Source organism: Typopeltis vanoorti, chromosome 20 (assembly GCF_054136105.1).
Source record: "Typopeltis vanoorti isolate ZY-2024b chromosome 20, IOZ_Tvanoo_1.0, whole genome shotgun sequence".
NCBI lineage: Eukaryota > Metazoa > Arthropoda > Arachnida > Uropygi > Thelyphonidae > Typopeltis > Typopeltis vanoorti.
In genome coordinates, this window is record NC_143568.1 from 35,375,883 (window position 1) to 35,398,058 (window position 22,176).

Here is a 22,176-nt window from a genome sequence, read left to right on the forward strand (position 1 = left end):
GGTGAAGGTAAGCCAAAATTTAAATCTCCCTTAAAAAAAAAAAAAAAAAAAAACGCCAGAGTAAAGAAAACCATCGAAACTGTAGTTTTGAATGATTTTGATGTAGACACTATAAGAACTATTCACGAATTTTACATGGTCGAGAAAAGAGTGCCAACTGTTCTGAAATTGATTCCTGTGCTTAAAGAAAAAATTAATTTTCCTTGGAAAAGAGAAACTTTAAGGAAAATACTTCATGAAATCGGATTTTGTTTTAAAAAGTCCCAGAATAAAAGGAAACTTATCATGGAGTGAAGTGAAGTGACATTGTTTTATCTAGAACGCAGTATTTGAGAGCAATATGACGCTTCAGGGAGGAGAAAAGACCGATTATATATCTACATGATATTTGGATTGATAGTAATTTAACTTATGGAAAACGTTGGCAGTCTAAAGAAGAATGTGGAGTGCTACAAACCGGAAATGCCTCGCAGCACATAATCATTTTGTGTGTAGGTGGAGAAATGGGTTTTTTACCAAATTCAAACTTACTATACAAAGTCAATTCAACTACCTGAGATTACCATGGGCAAATAAATTCTACGATCTTCGAAAAGTGGGCAGAAGAAAAACTGATTCCAAACCTTCCTAAAAATGCTGTTATAATTGATAATGCTTCATATCACTCTATTCGATTAAACAAAGTTCCAAATTGGTCTAATAAGAAGCAAGTTCTTATGGATTGGCTCTCTGCAAATAACATTTCTCATTCCCCAGATATGTGAAAAATTGAATTGCTTAATTTGATCAAAAGAAACTCGCCCACAACTAAACTATTTAAATTCGACACGATGCTCAAATAGCATGGATTTCTAGTTTTGAGGCTACCACCATATCATTGTGATATTAATGCTATTGAGTATGTTTGGGCAGAAGTGAAAAGTTTCATTCGCCATCGCAACGTAACTGGAGATATTGACATGTCGAATCTTTTTAAGCTTTCAGAACAGGCAATTGAAAGTATTACAGTTCAAAACTGGGGAAAATATTGCTCTCATGTCACCTCATTGGAAAATATGTATTGGGACAGAGACTGAATTATCGAAGAATTATGTGAACCTTTGGTGATCAGTTTAAGTGAAAGTGATGGCGATTCGGATGCCGATTCAGATGACTCTGAAGATTAAAAGGATTTAATAATGGTATTTTTTTCCAACGTTTTTTTTGCGATGGTTTGTTAAAAGAGTCACAACAAGTCATAAGTCAAAATTTCTGTTTTTCTGTATAATTATTTTTATTTTATAGAAAACTTTCTTAAAAATAAGCTGTAAACTTAGTTAAATTTTTGTTTTATGCTATACCTTTTTTTAATTTTGTTAATACTCTACGTACATTTTTCCAACTGTTATACAAGCAAAATAGTTACACTTTAAAAACTACAATGTTCATAAAAGAAAAGCTAAATTTTCCGACCTGTAATAATAAACAAACTCATCCCAGAAGACAAATTGATTGCCCTATTATCGGAATGGATTCTCCCTTTTCTGACATGTGCAGAAGTGTCGAGGGATCTCCAATCGGTGGGCGAACTATACTGAGGTGGCACTTTATAGAATTTTCTGTTACTACTTAATTTTTACTGTTCCATATTTGTACTGAAGATACTGTGAAACATGAGCAAAAGTTTTACACATAAACAACATTTTCCATGAGTTTTCCCATTTTTGGTTATTTTATTCTTACTATTAGGACCCTTGGTAAACTGTAAACATAGTCATTAATACAGTTGTAAATAAATTTAATTAAAATTTATTTAAATTGAAATTAAAACATATTTCCATAAAAATTGCATATTAAGCACATATACAATTACAGTGGTATCTCGACTTACGAACCGCTTGACATATGAAATCTTTTCTTATCCCATTTTGACCTCGAGATATGAACTATGATGCTTTCTTTTCAAACGAACTAGTTTGACATTATACTTTTTTTAACTTCTTTCCTTAGTACTAGAAATAGGTTTAATGCAGAGTACAGCATCAGCATATATGTATGCACGTTTAGCTGGGTGTGCGCTGAACCATTTCTAGTGTAACGATTGTTGTTACGTCATATTTATCTGAAATACGATGAACGCTGCACATATTTGCTTTTTTGTGTATCTATTTTGATATTTGTGTAAGCAAACAATACACTTTGTGAAGTTTTTTTTAGGTTTGTATTTATTATGTGTACTATATGTATTTCTTTTTATAAGTGACATGTTTTATTGTAGCTTCACATTTATTTTCTGAATAATCTACCAGATAAGCATCATTTCACTGATCAGTGTATTATTTTCAACATGGAGGCCAAAGAAAACTAAGAAAGAAGAGAAGAAGAAAATCACAATAGAAATTAAGAGATTGGGGAAAAATATGAGAAAGGAGTCAGGCAAAGTGATCTGTGCAAGCAGTATGACTTGTACAAATCCGCCATAGCTACAATTGTCAAGAAAGCAGATTTTTATTAGGAACTGGATGTGGCCAAAGGAGTATCTATTGTGTCATCTCGAAGAAATAAAGTTATGGAAGAAATGGAAACTTTACTACTCGTCTGGATTAATGACATGCAACTGAAAGGAAATAGTATATCTCAAAATATGATCTGTTTACAAGCTCAAACTATTTACAAAGCTCTTTCGCAGAACTTGCCGTCCACTAGCAGTAGCAAAGACATTGGTGAAGAATTTAAAGCTAGCAAAGGATGGTTTGAGAAATTCAAGAATAGAACCGGTATCCATAGTGTTGTTAGACATGGAGAAGGTGCTAGTGCTGACAAAGAAGCCACTGAAAAGTTCATGAAGGAATTTTAGAAACTGATGGAGTCAGAAGGTTACAGACTAGAACAAGTTTTCAACTGCATAAACTCAGCATTATGTGGAGAGGTAACAGCAGAGCCTGGGTAAACAGGCAGTTCTTCTATTAGTGGATGATAGGGGTCTTTGCTCCCACAGTGAAACAGTATCTACAAGAAAAGGGTTTATCTGAGAAAGTTCTTCTTATAATGAACAATGCTCCAGCTCATCCACCGCAGTTAGAAGAAGATTTGGATGTGGAGTTTAATTTCATCAAAATTAAGTTCTTGCCTTCTAATACCACACCACTCCTACAATTAATGGATCAATATATTATTTCCAACTTCAAAAAGCTTTATACCAAAGATGTTTCCAAGTTATCACCGGCACAGAATTAACCCTCAGGTAATTCTGGAATAATCACTTCAATATTCTTCATTGTTTGCATCTTATTAGTCAGGCATGGGAATATGTTTCTGTGAGAACTCTAAAATCAGCCTGTAAAAAGTTATGGCCCGACTGTGTCCGAGGAACTGCATTGGAAGGACCTGAAAGTGAAATTGGCATTGTAGATACAGTTGTCTCCCTGGGCAAGACCATGCATTTGGAAGTTGATGAAGCAGGCATAGAGGAGCACAACATTGAACTGACCACTGAAGAGCTACAGAAGTGAAGAGAGCAAGAAAAAGAAAGGGATGAGGAGGAAAAGCAAATGTCTTCAGAGGACAAAGAAGACAGCAACAAAAAGGGAGCAATTCCAACAAGTGACGTAAAAAAAAAAATCTCTAGTGTAACGATTGTTGTTACATCATATTTATCTGAAATACGATTTCAGATAAATCGGCAAATTGCAAGAATTGGTTAACAAGTGGCATACCAATCAAGGTGTTGTTTCTAGAGCCACCAATATCTTCAATGACAGTGTCATTAATCACTTTAGAAGAGTGTTAAGGAAACGACAGATTCAGTGAACGTTGGATAAGTTTTTTAAACCTCACCTACCTAAGAGACAAAAAGAAGCAACTGATGATAAATCAAACTCCTGAACCACAAAACCAGCCACAAAAAAATTGATTTTTTTTTTTACAATTTAATGGAAGATGATTTTCATACTAATCATGTAAAACCAAAGATTTAATGAATAAAAATTAATATGTAATGGTATACAAAATGCATATTTATAGTGTAAAAAATGCTCCTTCTCACTCCTCCATTGCTTTGCATTTTCTTCATTTAGTTGAATAGTTTTTATTTTTTGGATTTTTTTTTTTAAGTTTTTGAATCTGGGAACAGATTAATTGATTTCCCATAAAATATAATGGAAAATTGGGTTTCGAGATACGAACTGCAGTCAGGAACGAATTAAATTCCTAAGTCGAGGTACCACTGTAATAGATTATATGTGTGAAATGAATATGTATACACGCTTGCAAAAGTGTCCTTATAGCTACTGTTTTTATTTCCTGTCGCTACAGTGTTGCTGTCAATACAAGTTTGTTTGTGGCCTTCCTTTTGCTGCTATTACAGTCATTACCCTTCAGGGTTGGCACCCCAATAAGTTTTGGTAAACTGCTGCTGGAATTTGTTTCCATTCCTATTGTATGGCAAACATCTGACGAGTATTAGTTGGGCAAGTAGGTCTGACACACACACAGCCTTTGCTCCAGTTCACTCCAAAGATATTCATTAGGGGTCATAGCTTTGGACTGGCAAGTTTAGTTCTTCCACCTCCATTCTTCAAAGGGCTAGGGCTCTTGCTTTGTGAGCAGGTGCATTATCATGCTGATACAGGCAAGAGCCTATTCCAAACTGTTGCCACAGTGTGGAAAGAACTGAATTGTCCAAAATGTCATGGTGGGCATCAGCATTTAAAGAGCCAGTGACAAAAACCAATAGGTTCAGTCCAAACCAGGAAAAACAGCCTTGGACCATTATGCTACCACCTCCAAATTCCATGGTCAATAAAAGGCATTGCTGTAAATATTGTTCACCAGACACGTCCATCACATTGCCAGATCGTGTAGCACAATTCATTGCTCCACAGGACCTCTTCCAGTGACAGTATTGTTTGTACCATTCCAGATGATACAGGGCATTGGCAAGTGTAATCAAAGGCTTGTGAGCTGCAGCACGATCATGAAACCAAAGGGCAAATACCTCCCAGCAAATAGTTCTCTCACAGGCATTTGTTCCAGATCTAATGTGGAAGTAGTTTACATTGGTTGCTGAGGCTGACTGACGATTTACTGTGACAACATGCTTGAGAGTTTGCTTGTCCTGATTTGTCAGTTTCTTGGACCTACCAGTTTGGGGGAGGGGTTTGGTGGTTCCATCTAGTTTTCACTTCATGATAACATTGCTGACAGACTAGGGCACAAACACACGCAGTGTGTTTGAAAACCCTCAGTACAGAATGACTGAACTTGTTGGCTCTGACTATCGCAACACGTTTGAACAGACTCATCTCTTTTCGTCCACTCATCCTGAGAGCAAAGAATTCCTACACTGCTAATGCCTATGCTTATATAGTGTTGTGAACATGTATCAGCATCATATGGGCAAGTCAGCATGGAGTTATTGAATGTTTGGACACTTTTGGCAATATAGTGTATGTAAAAGAATAATTGTGTCTGTGTGTAAAGTATAGTATATATATATATAGTAAAACCCCTTTTTTACACTTTTCAGGGGACTGGTGCAAAAAAGTGTAAATAGCAGGAAATGTAAAAAAACATTTAAAAAAAGGCTAAAAAGATGACTTACTGCTAGTATGTGAGTCTACCTACTCGATTACAAAATTTAATAACTGAAAATAAATGAATTTACAATTACTTACATTTATCTATTTTAAAAAATCTTTAATTTTTTTTTTTTTTTTTGACGTAGCGCCAGATTGCTTTCCATTGAGTTCAATGCTTGACCTGTTTTTTACTATCGTGTTCAAAGTGGACACGGTGAGTCCAAGATCTTTTGCTAAATGCACATGTGTCCCGCATGCCACTCTACACGTCACAGAATTGCCATCTTTTCTTCTACCGAAATACATTTTCTGTCTTTTTTCTCCATGTTACTAACATGGATAATCCACCACCGTAACTTTCACATGCTAAATTACATAGTAGAAATTCTGCAATATCAATTCGTACTGTGATTGAAAAATCACTGTATCGCTAATCACTACATTACTGCTGCAAGCGTGCAGATCATCATGATGGCGGAAATGAAACTACAGCCGAAAGCAACGCCACCTGGGAACAGAAATCGATTCAAAAATCAGTATTGCCACTCGAGAAAAAAACGCAAATCACAGGAAATAACGTCCACATCCAGTTGTTAATGGCGGGAAAACAATATATCGTAAGAATGGGCCTTAAAACGGTACAACATAAATGGCAGGAAAACGTAAACATGGGGTTTACTGTATCTTCCTTTCTGTTAAGTCCTTTTTTTGGTTATTGGCCTCCCCCATTTATCTCTATCTTTTTCTGCTGGAGATTTCCCCATGTCAACATTCTTCAGCTATCCACTGAGTCATCCACCTTCTTTCTGGTTGTTCAAGCATTTATCTTCCTTCATATGGATTCCACTGGTTGACTGTCTTTTTCCACCTATCATTTTTCATCTGTCCAATATGTCCTGCCTATCTCCATTTTAATTTTAAAATCTCTTCCCCCATATCCAACACTTTCGTTTCTTTTCTTACATCTTCATTCCTTATTTTGTCTTGTCTGATATTTAGCATGGCTTCCATCATTCTGTCCAGTATTTGTTTGGCTAGTGGTCATATCTCTGATCCATTTGTCATAATTGGGATGATGCACTAGTTGAAAGTTTGGCTCTGTTCTCTGGTTGTATTTTACTGCACAGGAATTTTTTCAGTTTGCCAAAGACCATTTAGCCTAGCAGAATCCTTTTTACTTCTTCGTGAATGCTTCTTTTTTCCCTAATGTAAAAGTTCTTCCAAAGTGTACATATTCTTTTACTTGTTCTATTTTGTTATTGTCTATTGTTTGTTCTGTTATCTGGTTTCCTTCAAAATTTGTCATTATTTTAGTTTTTTTTTTAGTTTATATATAATCTTACTTTATTTGATACTATATTTAATTCATTCATTTCTTCTAGTTTTCCTTTGTTGTTTACTGTGATTACAGTATATTTATTTAATTATTATTTTTAAGAGAGATAGACCTCCAGGGAGGCCACATACTACACAAACCAGCTGTCATGCTTGTTTTTGAATTCATTCATGCTACTTACACAACATCCAACAGCAGTCCGTTTCATGCACCACTATGAGAGAAAAATCTAGCACTCGCCCTCCTTCCTGACAGCATTCATTCTCAACTTCCAAGGATGCCCTCATGTCTCTTCTCTACCATCCATAAAATGAAAAATGTCATCTACTGAAATTTTGTATAACCCTTTCAGAAGTTTGTAAGTCTCAATCATATTACCCCTCTTTCTCTTGTTTGCTAGTGTCTGCAGCCTACAAATTCTCAATCTGTTTTCATAATCAGATTGAGAATCTGATTCTCAATCTGATTATGAAATGACTTCCTTATCCTTACATGTCAAGGTTCGTTTCAGCATTGCAATTATTCTGCGAGTTGTATTTACAATCTTTGCTATATGACCCTTGAACTTTAATATAATACGACATTGAATATCTAATCGCACCAAAGTGCCTGACCCTACATTTATTAACATTGAATATCATCGTATCACAAATGATTTAGTTTGTACCATTGATATTAATCCCTTTGCCACTCCAATCTAGTTCACTCAGGGCATGTTCTAATACTGCATTGAATAATTTGGGTGAAATAGTATCTCCTTGGTGTACTCCTGTGTTTATTTGGAATGGATGGCTGTGTTCATATATAAGGATACTACCAGTTACTTTTTCATATACAGTCATCCTTCGACTTATGTCATGGTTCCATTCCATCTGGCAAGACGTATACAGTCGTTTTAATTTTTAAACCTTACAAACCTGCTGTGCATTACTGCTGTTATAAAGAGAGTTTATCTCTGTTACCATTGTTATAAAGAAGGGGATTATTTATTAATTTATTTATTATGAGATTTTCTCTATAACGATTATTTTTAATTTCAGAGTGTTTTTATTTATATGCATAAGGGTTCAACTCCGATTGGTGCAATAACTTTTTACTGTTTCTTTCAGAATCTGAAAAATCACTAACTCAAGCCAAATATACACATTTAATAAAACAAAAACAATATATACACTTCAAATAAAAATACACGACTAACTACAAAATTAACTGGATCCAAGGCCTTTTAAAATAAACTTACACTTTAGAGATCACCCATTCTCTGACTCATTCTATTATTGGTTTGTTTAACATATACTTAATCACGTTTACTAGACTAAACACCTTGTTTACAACAATAACAAAATATTCATAGTCAGTTTCTTTGTTAAGGCCTCTTTCCAAAGATATAAGATTCTCTTCTTTTTCCATAGAATACTTTCTGATCACCCTTATTTAGCACACATTATTCCTCCTGACTCTGAAGTAAGATATTCTGAATTTACCGAAGTATAGGTACTCTTACCTCATGCAGTTCAATTTTTGTACCAGCAAAAAAAAAGTTTCTTCTTTATCTAAGTTGCTAAATTCCGTCTCCTTTTCCAGTAGAAATAACAGATAAATCCGGCATCCATAAAACAGATGAAATTTTCAATCGGCGTTTCCTTGAACATTCTTATAGAACGTCAATCGCAATATTTTCTTTTATTTACTATTACTTATTTACAGTCTTAACTCGTCCGCTTTAAAGGCTCGTAATTCTACGATTCCTTTTTCGGAATCTTCTATTAATATTAAAAAAACTTAATTTTGCTGGCCTACGTTCTTAAACTTCCATTAGCTCTCTCTTGTTTATCCTACTTTACTTCGATACTAAACACTCTCTTGTTGTTTCCATTACCTCAATACTGAACTCTCTTTCTCTATGTCAGCTGTCAATCTGTTCATTCATACTCCTCGGCGAGCATGTGCACTCCATGAAAGTGTCAAGCAAGAAGTTACGTATAATGGCTGACGCGTCGTCTCCGTTAGCATTACGAGAATGTTTTTACAAAACACAGCACTTAATAATTTTAACCCATAATAAAATTTTTGAAAGTAACACAACTATCCAAATCCAGTAAGTACATAACTTTTTTTAAATGCTTCATATTTCATTTTGACAATATAACATGAATAACATGCATATTGCAAGTGCAGGCAATATACATATTATGAAACCAAAACTAATAATGTACTAACATAAACAATTTGTAAAAATATTCAGGATTTTAAATTATGACTATTTTTACCCTGCCACTATAAAACAGGAGGAGAATCACCCAAATATTCTTCCACAATCTCATCTTCATTACCTTCCCTGTGTAAAGGATCAGTGGCCCTTCTGGTGTAACCTTTTTTTTTTTTAACGGAAATGTCCAATGTGCTTTGCTTATTTCTCTTCTTCTTTTCATCATAAATTTGTTTATAGCAAGCAAAACACATCATGTACTTTCCTTTCTACTAATAAGTAGCGTTCAACATTGGGTCCATGTCTTCAGCCAGTTTGAGAACATCGCTAACTGCAGAGAACATTTCTGCAAAACCCTTTACTGAGAATTGTTTACCTACCTCTTGTTTCTCTTTTCATTCTTCCTTTTCTTATTCCTCTTCTGCAACATGTTGTTCCTTCAGATCGACCAATTCTTCGTTGGTCAACTCTTCAGGGGCACTCTCTATGAGTTGAACTATGCCATCATCATTCACTTTGAGATTCAGATTGTTTGCTAGGCCCACTATTTCTTCGCTCAATTTACAAAGATCCTTTTTTTTTTTTTCAAAACTTCAAAACTCTTGCACAAACCTTTTTAATGTATTTTTCTATATGCCACTCATACATTGAGAGGTCGCTTCGTCCCAAGCCACAGCAATATTTTTAATAGCATGATAAATATTGAATGCTTTGCAGAATTGCATGAGAGTCTATATATGGAGAACTTTTTCACAAGCCTTAAACACTGAAAGAACTCCATGATCCATTGATTGGATCAATGAAGTAGTGTTTGGAGGAAGAAACATGACCTTGATCTTGGGGTGAAGATCAGCAATGTAAGGTGGATGACCTGGGGCATTAACTAGAATTAATAAAATTTTATATTCTACATATTCTTTCACACAATAACTTTCCATTTCACTCGCATAACAATTATTAAGGCATCCTCAAACAATTTTTGAATCATCCACGACATTGCTTCGATAATGAACTGAAAGAGTATGCTTCCTAATGTTTTTGAAGGATCGTGGATTCTCACTATGCCATATCACAAATGGTTTCAGTTTATATCCAGTCATATTACCCCCCTAACAGAACCGTAATATGGTCTTTAAGAGTTTTGAAATCAGGCATAGATTTTAGCTTTGTGGATGAATGTCTTCTTGGACATTTTTTGCTGAAACAAGGTCTCATCCCTATTAAATATTTGCTGTGGCAAATAATTTTCCTCTGTAATAATTTTATCTAATTTCTCCACAAACTCCTTGCAGTCTTCTCATCGGCACTTGCAGATTCACCATATATTTTCACATTATGCAGCGCAAAATGCTTCTTGAATCTCACGAACCAACTGCAGAAGTATTGAATTTGTAGTCATAATTGGGTCCTGCTTTCTCCTTCAACATGTTGAAGAGACTTAGTGCCTTAACAGTTATGGTCCTACTGCTAAGGGGATATGCTCTTTTGATTCAGGTCATTATTCATGATGCAAGTAGCTTTTCCATATCACTGATAGGACCTTGTTATTGCTTTGTCACTATTGTTGATTAATGGAAGTACATCCTTTCACAGCCTCTACAATTTTATTCTTATTTTTCAAAATAGTCGTCACTGTAGAATGAGACCATCCGAAGTCGTGCAATCACATTGATGAGCTTACCAGGTTCATGTCACTTTATAACTTGCAACTTCGTTTCAAGATCAATTGCTCGCTTTTCTTTCTGTGATTCTTCACTAGGTTTTTTGATTGAGTGTATAGGGGCCATGTTCGCAAAATATTTAACGATAAACATGCAAATGATCTATTTTTCAAACACAATCAATAGAGGAACTGTTGAAGACACGTGCCGCCTGCTGAGGGAGGTTGCAGCTGAATGTGCTGCTGTCACTGCTCATGATGCATTTTTGCTAAATAGAAACCTTTTTACTTTACACCCACTTGCATCTTGTTCGAAAGTATAGCCGAAAATGTTATATATTCTCTTATGGGATCGCGGACGTATCTTCGAACGGATGTAAGTTGAGGGATGACTGTACTTTGTTTGAGCTGTATATAATTTTAGCTTATTCCATGTTTCTTCATTGTTATTAGGCTTTTTCAACTGAATCGAAGGCTTTTTTTATAATCTGTAAAACCTAAGCACAATGGTAAGTTGTATTCCTTGCATTTTTTCTCTTAGTTGATTCAATGTCGGCAGATGGTTGATTGTGCTAAATCCCTTTCTGAATCCAGCATGTTCATTAAGCTGTGTGATAACATTCATCTAAGCATCTGGTGATTCTGTTTGTTATTTTTATGAAGAGTTTATATTTGTGACATCAAGCTTATAGGTCTGTAATTTTCTATATTTTTACCCTACTTGAGCATAAGTGTCATAATAGTATTATTCCAGCTGTTTAGTATATCTTTTAGGCATTTATTAAATATATTTTTAGTTCTTCTATCAATATTTCTATTGTAATTCTATCCTCTCCTGACATTTTATTTTTTTTTTATTTATATCTTTTATTGCTTGTTCTATTTCAAAATTTTGTATTTCAGAAATACTTTCTTCTTCCTGTTCTTAGTAGTAGTGTTTTCAACAATGCTTGTTGTATTATACAATTCTGAAAAATGCTATTTACTCACACACACAGTGTGTGTGTGTAAAACTGTTTGCGTAAGAATTCTGTAACCATATGTATATTCACAAATAATGTTAAAACATTAGTGAGGTCAAAGTTATTTCCCTGAATTTCAAAATTTAGACCATTGCAATATAGATTAGGTTGATTATAGAGAGCTTCACAGCATTCTTCGAAGAGTCTCTCAAATTTGAAAGGGCATGTGAAGAATTTTTTGTTCTCTCACAGGATCCTGTGATTAGTTGAAATGCCATGTTCTGCAGAACCAGATCTCTCAGTTTGGAGAAAACAGATGCAATCCATATGTTCTGATCATTGGATGTCTACAGTACAGCCTATATGGAAATAGAAGATTTCAGGAACAAGAAATCTGTTACTCTTCTAGGTGAGCCAAGTGAGGAAGTTTGTTTTTCGTGGAAGGCAGGATAGAAGAAATCTTATTTACTGACTTGAAAGTTGTCTGGAAATCAAATTTTCTTAAAACTTTTGAGATGCATTCAGGAATGCCTTTTATATAAGGAATCGAAATTCTCTTTGCCTTATAGTGAGCTATTAGTAGGCGAGTAATTATCCCAGATGTGTTTTAATTTGGATGGAAAGTAACCATTAAACATAAAGTTGTCTTTAATACATTGTGATTCTAGTCAGAGAGCTTCATTAGAAGAGCAGATGACATACTCTGTGAGCAAGTCTTGATGATTCTGAATTTTTGAGGATGATCCATTGAGTTGTGGAGAATGGCTCTTCCATTGCAATTTCATACTTTAGCAGTAACCCCTAAACTTCAAGTCTCTGTTCACTACTTTAGATCTCTCATCTCCTCCACTTCCTTCAAAATGCATCCTATCCTTGCCTACCAGATTTCTTAACTTTGCAACATTAAACTGGCAGTTCTTCTTGCCTGTATTGTTTATTTACATCTTCTTGTAAGGCCCTACTCCTTATGGTTCTTCCAACTTTGCATCATCTGCAAACAGCTACATATTTCCAGTTAAGCCTATTCCAGTATCATTAATATACAAGTTAAACAATAATGGTCTTAAAACAGATGCTTGTGGCACACTGCTAGTGACCTTCCTCTTTTGGGATGCCACTTCATCATACACAATGGATTGGCTGTCAGGTCAGGAGATCTGTCAAAGGTCTTTGAAAAATCCAAGTATTTTTCATAATCTTAAAAACTTTTCAAGATTGTGAAAAGTTTACACAGTCTAGGTGATCACCTCATGGAAAGGTTGGTAAGGGCTGGATTCAGAATTTGGTTGATAATAGCAGTATTCTCCCTGTTAAAGGGAGACCATGCTTTAGCAATCTTCTTATGAACTACAATAAGGTGAAAAATTCACTGGATAAGAGATGCACATATAGTGGATCTCTTACCCAGTGAATTTTTCACCTTATTGTAGTTCATAAGAAGATTGCTAAAACATGGTCTCCCTTTAACGGGGAGAATACTGTTATTATCAACCAAATTCTGAATCCAGCCTTAACCACAACTCCAGATTATATAGACTGGCTTATAATTTGTAGTCTTATTCTCTCTCTCTCTTTTAGAAGTGGAACAATTTTATCCTCTTTATACTCCTGTGGGACTTGCCTTATTGCAAGACTCATGTTAAATATGTTAAGGGTGCTGTTAACTCCTGGCACTTTCTTTCAAGGCATGTGATATGTTGTCAAGTCCTACCACCTTATTAACATAGTTTACTTAATTCCTTGTATATCTTCTGCTCACTCATTATTAGTCACTCCTCCACTATACCCTCTACCCTGGAGCTCCTCATACTGTAGCATTCATATTTCATATTCTAGCAGCATTCTGTCATTTTCATCCATAATTATTCTTTCTTCTAGTTGTCACACATCAAAAATCTTGATAGTTTTTCATATATTGATTGGCTAATTTCTGCTCATACTGCACTTTTGCTGTTTTTATTGACCAAGTGACCTTCCTGGATTGCTATTTTACTCCTGATGTCATTGATTATTACCCTTCATTTTGTGCTTCCTCCATAAAGCTTTTTTTCAGACTGCATGCTTAGCAGTAATCAATGACTTTCTTTTATGTGCTTAGTCCTAACTAACCTCTTTGTATATCCATTTTATTTCTACTTTATTTAGCCTTTTCATCTTTGGCAACACACACACATGTTGTTACTGCTTTTAAATATGTTTTGATCATTGCTCAATCAGCATCTATGTCCTTTTCATATAACTCCCATTTGTCTCTTAAGTTTTTTATTACCAACCAGTTTTATATTACCACAAAACTTGTAGTTTTACACATTTATTCCTCACAGAAGTTTACACTCTAGGTGATCACCTCGTGGTCAGTCTTGCCAAACTCGAGGAAAATTAGACACTCCATTTTTAGTCACGTCTTGTGATGATATTATTAGATCTAAGATTCTCAACCGATGTGTGCCCTCCATTATGTATTTCCTGAGATAGTTGTTCCTAAGAATACAAGAAATTCATTCTTATTCTCTGATGCCCTCTTCATTCATAATTATATAACCATAATTAAAATCATTCATAATTATCACCCTTCTTTTATTCTAAGTATCAGCTAACTATCTCCATTAAATTCCACCTCATGCCATACTGCTTCAAAACCACTGGCACTATTTTTACCTATTTCCACCTTGGAGGACACTATTCCCCTGCTATGATCAGCCACCCCTCCCCTTCCCTTTTTACCATTCCTATCCTTTAACAAAACATCATGCCCTACCATTCTTATTCTATCATGTTTCATTTATTACAATGTTTGCAGACAAATAAACTCAATCAGTGCAGCAATTTCATCTCCTTTATTTCTGACTTCTGGCATTCATCAATAAGCATAGCAATTCATCTCTTGGTCTATAACTAGTCCTACCTCTTCCATCCCTTATCTATAACTTTTCCACACCTGCTCCAGTCCACTTGCCTTTATAATCCTTTACCCCCATATATCTCTCCCCAGACAAAACTCTCTATGCATCCCAGGCTGTCCCATTCCTATGTTGATCATCCCCATGCATGCATTCATTACTGCTTCCAGACTCCATTTTCTTTACACTGCATCTCCCTCCCTCCCCATTTCCCTGTCTAGCTTGCATTCATTTCTCACACTGCTCCCCCTCCATTCACAAACTCGTTCACTTTTAACGTCTGATCTTTTATTCAGATCACTTATTACACTTCTTTCTAGCAACACTCTCCAGTTGATTTATGCCAAATCTGTTTAAATGTGTGATCCATTTCTTATACAGTTCCATTCATTCCTTTAATGCATTCCATGCATCAACAGACCTGTACCCCTTTCCCCTTCCACAACCCTGATTTTTGCTCACCATCTCAACTCATCATTGCCATACCTAGGCAACACACCAACTCCTAAATGTGTAAGTCTTTACGATTACTAAATTAAATAACTGCTGTAACAAATTTGGAATGAAAATCAGCAATAAACCGTGAAAGTTGGCAGGTACACTGAAAATATCCACTAGAGTTCACAAGATCACCCACGAACAAGTCCCGACCCATCAGATGAGCTGAATTGTGGAGTTAGTTTATGATTTTGAATGTTGTTTTAATGTAATCAGTTGCTGTTTTCTTGAATAGTATAAATCTTAACGTGCAGTGTGCATGCACGCACATGTACACACACACACACAGTCATCTGTCTATTATCCTACCCATAGTGGGAAAGCACATTTCTTGTCAGATAAGCTACAGTTGCAGAGTACTGTACCAGATGTCATTTGAACACACTAACCCATTTAAGGAACATTTAATTGAAAGTTCGGTCATTTGAAGGTCAGATAATTGAGAATCATCATATTATCATTAGATATATTACAAGTGATGATGAATTATAAATAATAGTTCATTAGTGAGTAGTTTATTACTGTAGTAACGTGTTTTGTGAACAAATATTCTTTGTAGAAGATGGCCATGGCCAAGAAGAAAGGAAGTATATGATAAAGTAGATAAAATTTCGTTATTAAAGGAACAGAACAGTAGTTCTTTGATTTAATGTGGTATGCAGAATACTAGTTGATGAATTTCGGTATGAGAGAGGAAGATTTTGAAGTTGCTATTAAGGTGAGTAATTCTTTTATTTTGAAATTTAGATTTAATTCTACATTATACTTTTCCTGCATTATAAGGAGTCTAGTACATAACAATCACAAAATGACTGGCAGAATACTATAAATAGGGGATGAAAACTTGTAGTTGAAGTTCTAATAAATATTAGTATCTGTTTATGACAGGTGCACGTACTGGACAATTCAGAACATGTTCTAATTTTTTTTTTTGGCATCACAAATTCTATGCACCTGCAAAATCAGTTATGCTGATCTGCTAGTTTTCCCATCCATATAATTTCTGGAGCACTTTTCACATTCTGCTCTTTCACAGATGTGGAATAGTACCAAATAAGTCATTTTATTATAAATTAAAGATGCCAAGAAATTATATTATTTGGTTAATCCTTTACCCAAGTGTAAGCAAACAAAGTTTTTGCATGTGAAGCATCTTCACAACTTGGTTACATGGATGTTAATGACTTCACATCAATTGCCTTAGTATCCCATAATGCAAAGCACACATCCTTTCAGGTATAATGCTATGCATTATGGGAAGGGCCACTACCCAGACCGGTTTTGACCTTTATTGAGGTTGCATCAGTGGAATATTATTAAATTACTCTGGTCAGAGAGAGAGAGAGAGAGATGTTGAAAGTTTTTTCACTTGGTTACACTTGTATATGAGAAATATATGAATTTTACAAGATACTGTGATAGTCCTACACAATTGAGTTAACATTATTACTAACTTCCTATCAGCCATTTTTCTTCATATTAGTCTGTTGGGACTTGAATTTTGTCAGATTTTGTGCCGGTCTTCTAACACACTTGCTACTGCATCAATCCCCCTTAATATAGGTCTCTGAGGGTTTCTTTTTTTTTTTTTCCCATCCTAGCATTAAATACCTGTTCAGTTGAACCTTTCTTCTCATTCCATTTAAACAACCAAACCATTTTACAAGGTACTGTGATAGTACTACACAATTGAGTTAACATTATTACTGACTTCCTATCAGCTATCAGCCATTTTCTTCATAATTTTTTTTTTCTTCATGTAAGGTCTGCTTACACATTCTTGGATGCTAACATTGTCCTCTTTCAGTTCTTCTCAAAGCTCTCATTATTGTATCTAGTCTTTCATCACTTATTTCTAACCTAACTCCTGATCTGAGAGTTAAAATTTGTTTGTAAACTGCTAGTTTAGTGTTTTGCTTAGTTTCTTTTTTATGCCATATAATTTATTCTGTTGTACCCCTTCCCACACCATATCAGTTGTGTTTATTTTGTATTTAGTCACATATTTTGTCATCTACACTAAAATTTGTGCCTGAATAGCTGAAATATTTTACTTATTTTATAGGTTCTAAGTTAACTTTTAATGTTGATTTTCATGCCAAACTTAGTATAACAACCATTATTAGTCTTGAAGACTTGTACTAAATTCATTTAGAAGTATAACTCATCTGTAATTGTGATATCACTTTAGTGCCACTTTCCTTCATTATGCAATCCATGTTGATGAATAAGAGTGGAGCTAGCATGCATCCTTTTCTTACACCTGATGTTATATCACACCATTTTCCTGTAACTCTTCAATTCTAACAGCTAATTTACAACTTAAATATAGCTACATATCAGATTTAAACTATAAATTAAAGATACCAAGGAATTATATGCTTGGTTTAATCCTTTATTCAAGCGTAAGCAAACAAAGTTTGCGCCTGGAGTATTTTCAGGATTAGGGCAAACTCGTATAAGGAAGCTAAGACTTCACATCATTTGCCTTAATATCCCATAATGTAAAGCACATCTCCTTGTAGACATGTATAATGGGAAGGATCATTACCCAGACTGGTTTCGACCTTTATTAAGGTCTCTTCAGTGGGAGCCAGACCCAGAGGTGATACTAAGGTTGAAGTAATGCAGAACTCATATTTTCATACACGAGTTACCAAAAGGTGTCACACCTTATTATTAAATTACTCTGGATTAGAGAAAGATGTTAGGTTTTTTTTTTCACTTGTTTATACTATAAATTAAAGATACCAAGAAATAATATACTTGGTTTAATCCTTTATCCAAGTGTAAGTCAAACAAAGTTTTCACCTGAAGTTTTTTTAATGTTTGTATACTTGAATCTGCTGTTCACTACTGAAAGCTACTTGACTTAGATTCTTTTAAAAAATTTTATACTCATTTTTATCTGTATCAAAACAAAATGCTGATTACTTTTATTCCAAATTATTTGTATAATCTTGTACAATAAAATGACATGCTATGGAAAAGTTCAAGCCTAAGTTTCATAGAAAATGCTGTTTAACCCTTTAACTGCTGATTTTATATTCTACTGACATTGTCCCATGTGCTGAATTAATTTTGCAAAAAAATTTATAAATAAAATCGATTAAAATTCTTACTGAAGTAAGAAGTCCGGACAGCATCATACATTCTTGATATACTCACTCACAAAAATGGTAATAATAGTGTTTTATAAAATTTGGCATAATCAAGGGGTGTCCACTTGATTAAGCAAATTACACACATTAATTTATGTAGAATCACCAGGATCTTCTTCATCTGAAGCACACAATTCATGCCATCTACCGCCCTCCACCAAAACTAGTATTTTTCGTCTTAAATTGCGTGTGTTCTGAAGGACCGATTTTGTATGTGGGATGAAAAACTCAAATTTCTGGGAGAAAAAAACCTGCTACCTCCGTATGAGATCGGCTAACTCACCTTCGATTGAAAAAGTCCATATATAAAGATTCCTCTCATCACAACGAGAATCGAACTTTTAGGCCTTTTCCAATTGAAGGGTGCAGTGTACCGTCGTTCTTCCAATTGCGCTACGGAGGTGCTTAATATGATTAGTTACACCAGTTCAAATTTATCTCTTTAGATGTCATACAAGGACAGAAACCCAAGTCAAATAAACTTCAATCGAGTTAACTCGATTGTAGCAAGGATGCCATTTTTTTCCGCGCTCGAGTTAACTCGACCATAGCAGTTAAAGGGTTAAAGATCAATGTAGCAAACAGTAAAAGCTCAGACCAATCACAATAACAAACTGAATTTCCTGGCAAATAAAGTTGCAATCTGTATATAATGGAAATTGTGGGAAATCATACATCAGCAACATAACTGTGTGTATGTAGGAACCATACAGAAACAAAGGAAATGGCTTTTAAATTGTAGGAAATAGAACAAAATACATAATAAAAACAGAACAGATTAAAACACGAGAAATAAGTAAAATGGCAGGAAACGGCATGTTGGCTACAGAACATAATTATTGTTATTATGTGACACCTCCAGAGAGTCCAACGACTCATCGAGGGAGAGTGTGCCAACAGTATCGAATATTTGAACCCCTTCCAACTACTAACTGTGCGCAAACTTAACTTTTTGCGTAAGCCATTAGTAGCAGAGGCTCTACCAATCGACCAACCTTTGCTGAGTTAATGTTTACATTTTGAAATGTTAGGTTAGCTTAAATGAACTAAATATGTGCAGACTGTGTCGTTAAAATAAAAAATTATCCCCCAAAAAATCAGAAATTTACCTTATGGATAGACTTATCCAAAAGGTATTACTATCCTTTTGGCACCAAAATGTCATTTGAAATCAAAAGTTCAGATTATGGCAATTTTATTTATTTTTGTTTAAGAGTAAATGCCAAATTTCATTAAATTCCAACTATATGTAGGGATGGACAAATGAAATCCAGTAGGAATATAATCTTATGCATTTTTCAAAATGTAGCTTCCATGCAACTGAAAACACTCTTTAAAAAATTTGCATCGAGAAACATACAAATCACTACATTTTCATTCCAGCTATAATGTGAAAGTACACAAGTTTTGATAAATGTGCTGGAACTAGTTTGCAAGGACCAGTATTTTGAATTTGTGAAGATTCGCTGAACCAGTACTTCAAATTTATGATGGCACTCCAAATGGGGGGGGGGTTACATATTATGCACCTATCATTTTGTGCTCCACACTCATACTGAATGCCTTCTAACCAACTGGCTAATTCATACTTAACTATCATACTGCTTTCACCTGTGCGAGCTTTGTGTCTGGATCCGTATGCTCCAGCATATACATCTGGCTATTACAAACTGGTGGTTTGAATTTTACCAGGATACCTATCAAATAATTTTGATCTCTTTTCTGTGCCTTAATGACAGATAATAGCCAGCGATTCCCCTGCATTGCATATTTACTCTGCATTGATTATTATGTTCCTGTAATAACTTTGTGATTTTCTTAATGTTTCTCACTTAATTCTCAAATCTAAAACATTGTTAATTGTCCTGCTAAGTGATGAAACAACTCAAGCATAGTTACTTTAAAATGTTAAGACATGAGCTATATGCTGTGTTGTATGCATAACAGGTTAATGTAGTAAATTTAATCTGTTTAAATTTAGCTTCTTCAGTTTGGATGTGTATGGGGGGGGGGGATCATATGACTTTTTTAGTCATAGATTCTCTGCTAGCTGATGGACTTTGCCATATTTAGATGCCATTTTCATATCCTTAAATTTTTGTACTGTACAGTTTAACAAATTGCTATTGTGACATTGGAATACTAGCATTTTCTGGTGTATATTGTTATATCAAGAGTGCACGTGGACAATCCAAGATGGTTAATATTTTGTTACTATTTTTCCTTTGAAATTGATAGGCTCATAATTCTTCTGATTATGCCAACTTACAGTATTTCATTATTGAAACAAATTTTGACAAGATTATCAGTCAGCAAGAGGAGATCTGACATCTATATTTTTTTGGGGGGGGGGGGAAGAAAAACTGGTTAAGAAAAAAATCAGGTGTTGAGTTCTGGTATTCTGGTTGGTAGATGAAAAATTTTTGTTAGATCAGTGTTAATAGCAAATACTTCAAAATTTTTTCTCCTGATTTGTGAAGTTAGAGAACGGAAGCTAGTATGAATTATGACCATAGAATTTCCATTGAAGACTATATCTGAATGATTATACTGTAGAAATTCAACCTTCAGAGAGATCAAAATGGTTATCAGAACTAAGAGAGTGAGTAAAGGCTGCAAATGAAAGCAGCACAATGTGGTAAAAAATTTTGACCCAGAGCAGATTATAAAGAAGGGATTCATTTTGAGTTTAGTAATCTTTGGAATAGAATGTCATATTGATAAATGCACATGAACTACCCTTCTAATACAAGGAATTATGCAGTGTACTTTGGTGAAATAAATATAGTTGAGGCAAACAGTAGTTGTTTGGTGCTGCTAGTTCTTCATGAAATAGCATGTTGTATAGTAATTTTATTACTGCAAATATTTCAACCAGAAACTAATTGATCATCATCAGTGCATCAGCATGATCACAAGGTGAAGAGAGTGTTAATCCTATTTACAGAGCTGAGCCACCTGTCAGATGCCACCTAGTGGGCAATTGCAATTAAGGCCTGAATTTAAATTTAAGTGATTAAGTATAGCTCAGCTTTGTAAATAGGATTAACATTCTTTGTTGTAGCTTCACCTGTGATCATGCTGATGCACTGATGATGACCATTTAGTTTCTGGTTGAAATATTTGCAGTAATAAAATTACTATATTCTTATGAATACATATGTATAATAAATGTTATAATGGCACAAGTTCCATTAAAAATTTGTAAAATAGCAGGTTTAGTTTTGATGCAAGTAAATGGTGTTGCAAGTCATTAAGATTTGTTTTGGCCATGGATGTTTAGTGATGAGGGTGTAATAGTGTTTTTGTAATGTTGGGACCTTAGAACAGGGTCATGTAATGAGGGACCAAAAGACTCCTGAAAATGGCTCGCACAATGAGTGCTTAGTCTCTTAGCCATGCATAGACACATGTTCCCTTTTATACTGTTATACTTAAGCTTCTTCCAGTCACTATCTGCAGAATAAGTAATAGCAGAATTATTCACTAACTGGTTAGTAACATGTTACTATCAAGTTTGGTTTCACATACTATCTGGCAGCCATCCTACAGAATTGTTTTGCTGCCGTACACTCCCTTAGATAAACAAGATACCAACTTCCTACTTAAATATGGTATCTCGAGAATGCTCATGAACAGTGTCACCTTTACTGTACATGTGGAAGATGACAAGAGGACAGATTCTTACATGTTAGAATAGATTGTTGTTTCTTTTGTGTATATGTTTCATTCCAATGTTCTTTTTCTTATTCTGTCCTGTTATTCATTATTCAGTTTTTCAACCCTGTGAACTATATGAATTAATATTTATACCGCATTTTCAAGTTTATTTCAGAGATTATCCCTGCATTATTTGGGTATAGTGATGCATCATTCAATATAGGATTATGTT

The 22,176-nt window shown here is 34.7% G+C and overlaps 1 protein-coding gene across 3 annotated transcripts in view; it reads left to right on the forward strand.

The window, feature by feature from the left end:
* Positions 1 to 22,176, forward strand: part of Rab23 (RAS oncogene family member Rab23) — a 163,013-nt gene that overhangs the window by 65,447 nt on the left and 75,390 nt on the right. For all 3 annotated transcript variants that reach the window (XM_090410805.1, XM_090410803.1, XM_090410802.1), the window contains exon 3: positions 15,683 to 15,841. In XM_090410805.1, the coding sequence (XP_090266931.1) occupies positions 15,797 to 15,841 (45 nt within the window). In that variant the 5' untranslated portion in view covers positions 15,683 to 15,796. The remainder of the gene's footprint in view (positions 1 to 15,682; positions 15,842 to 22,176) is intronic.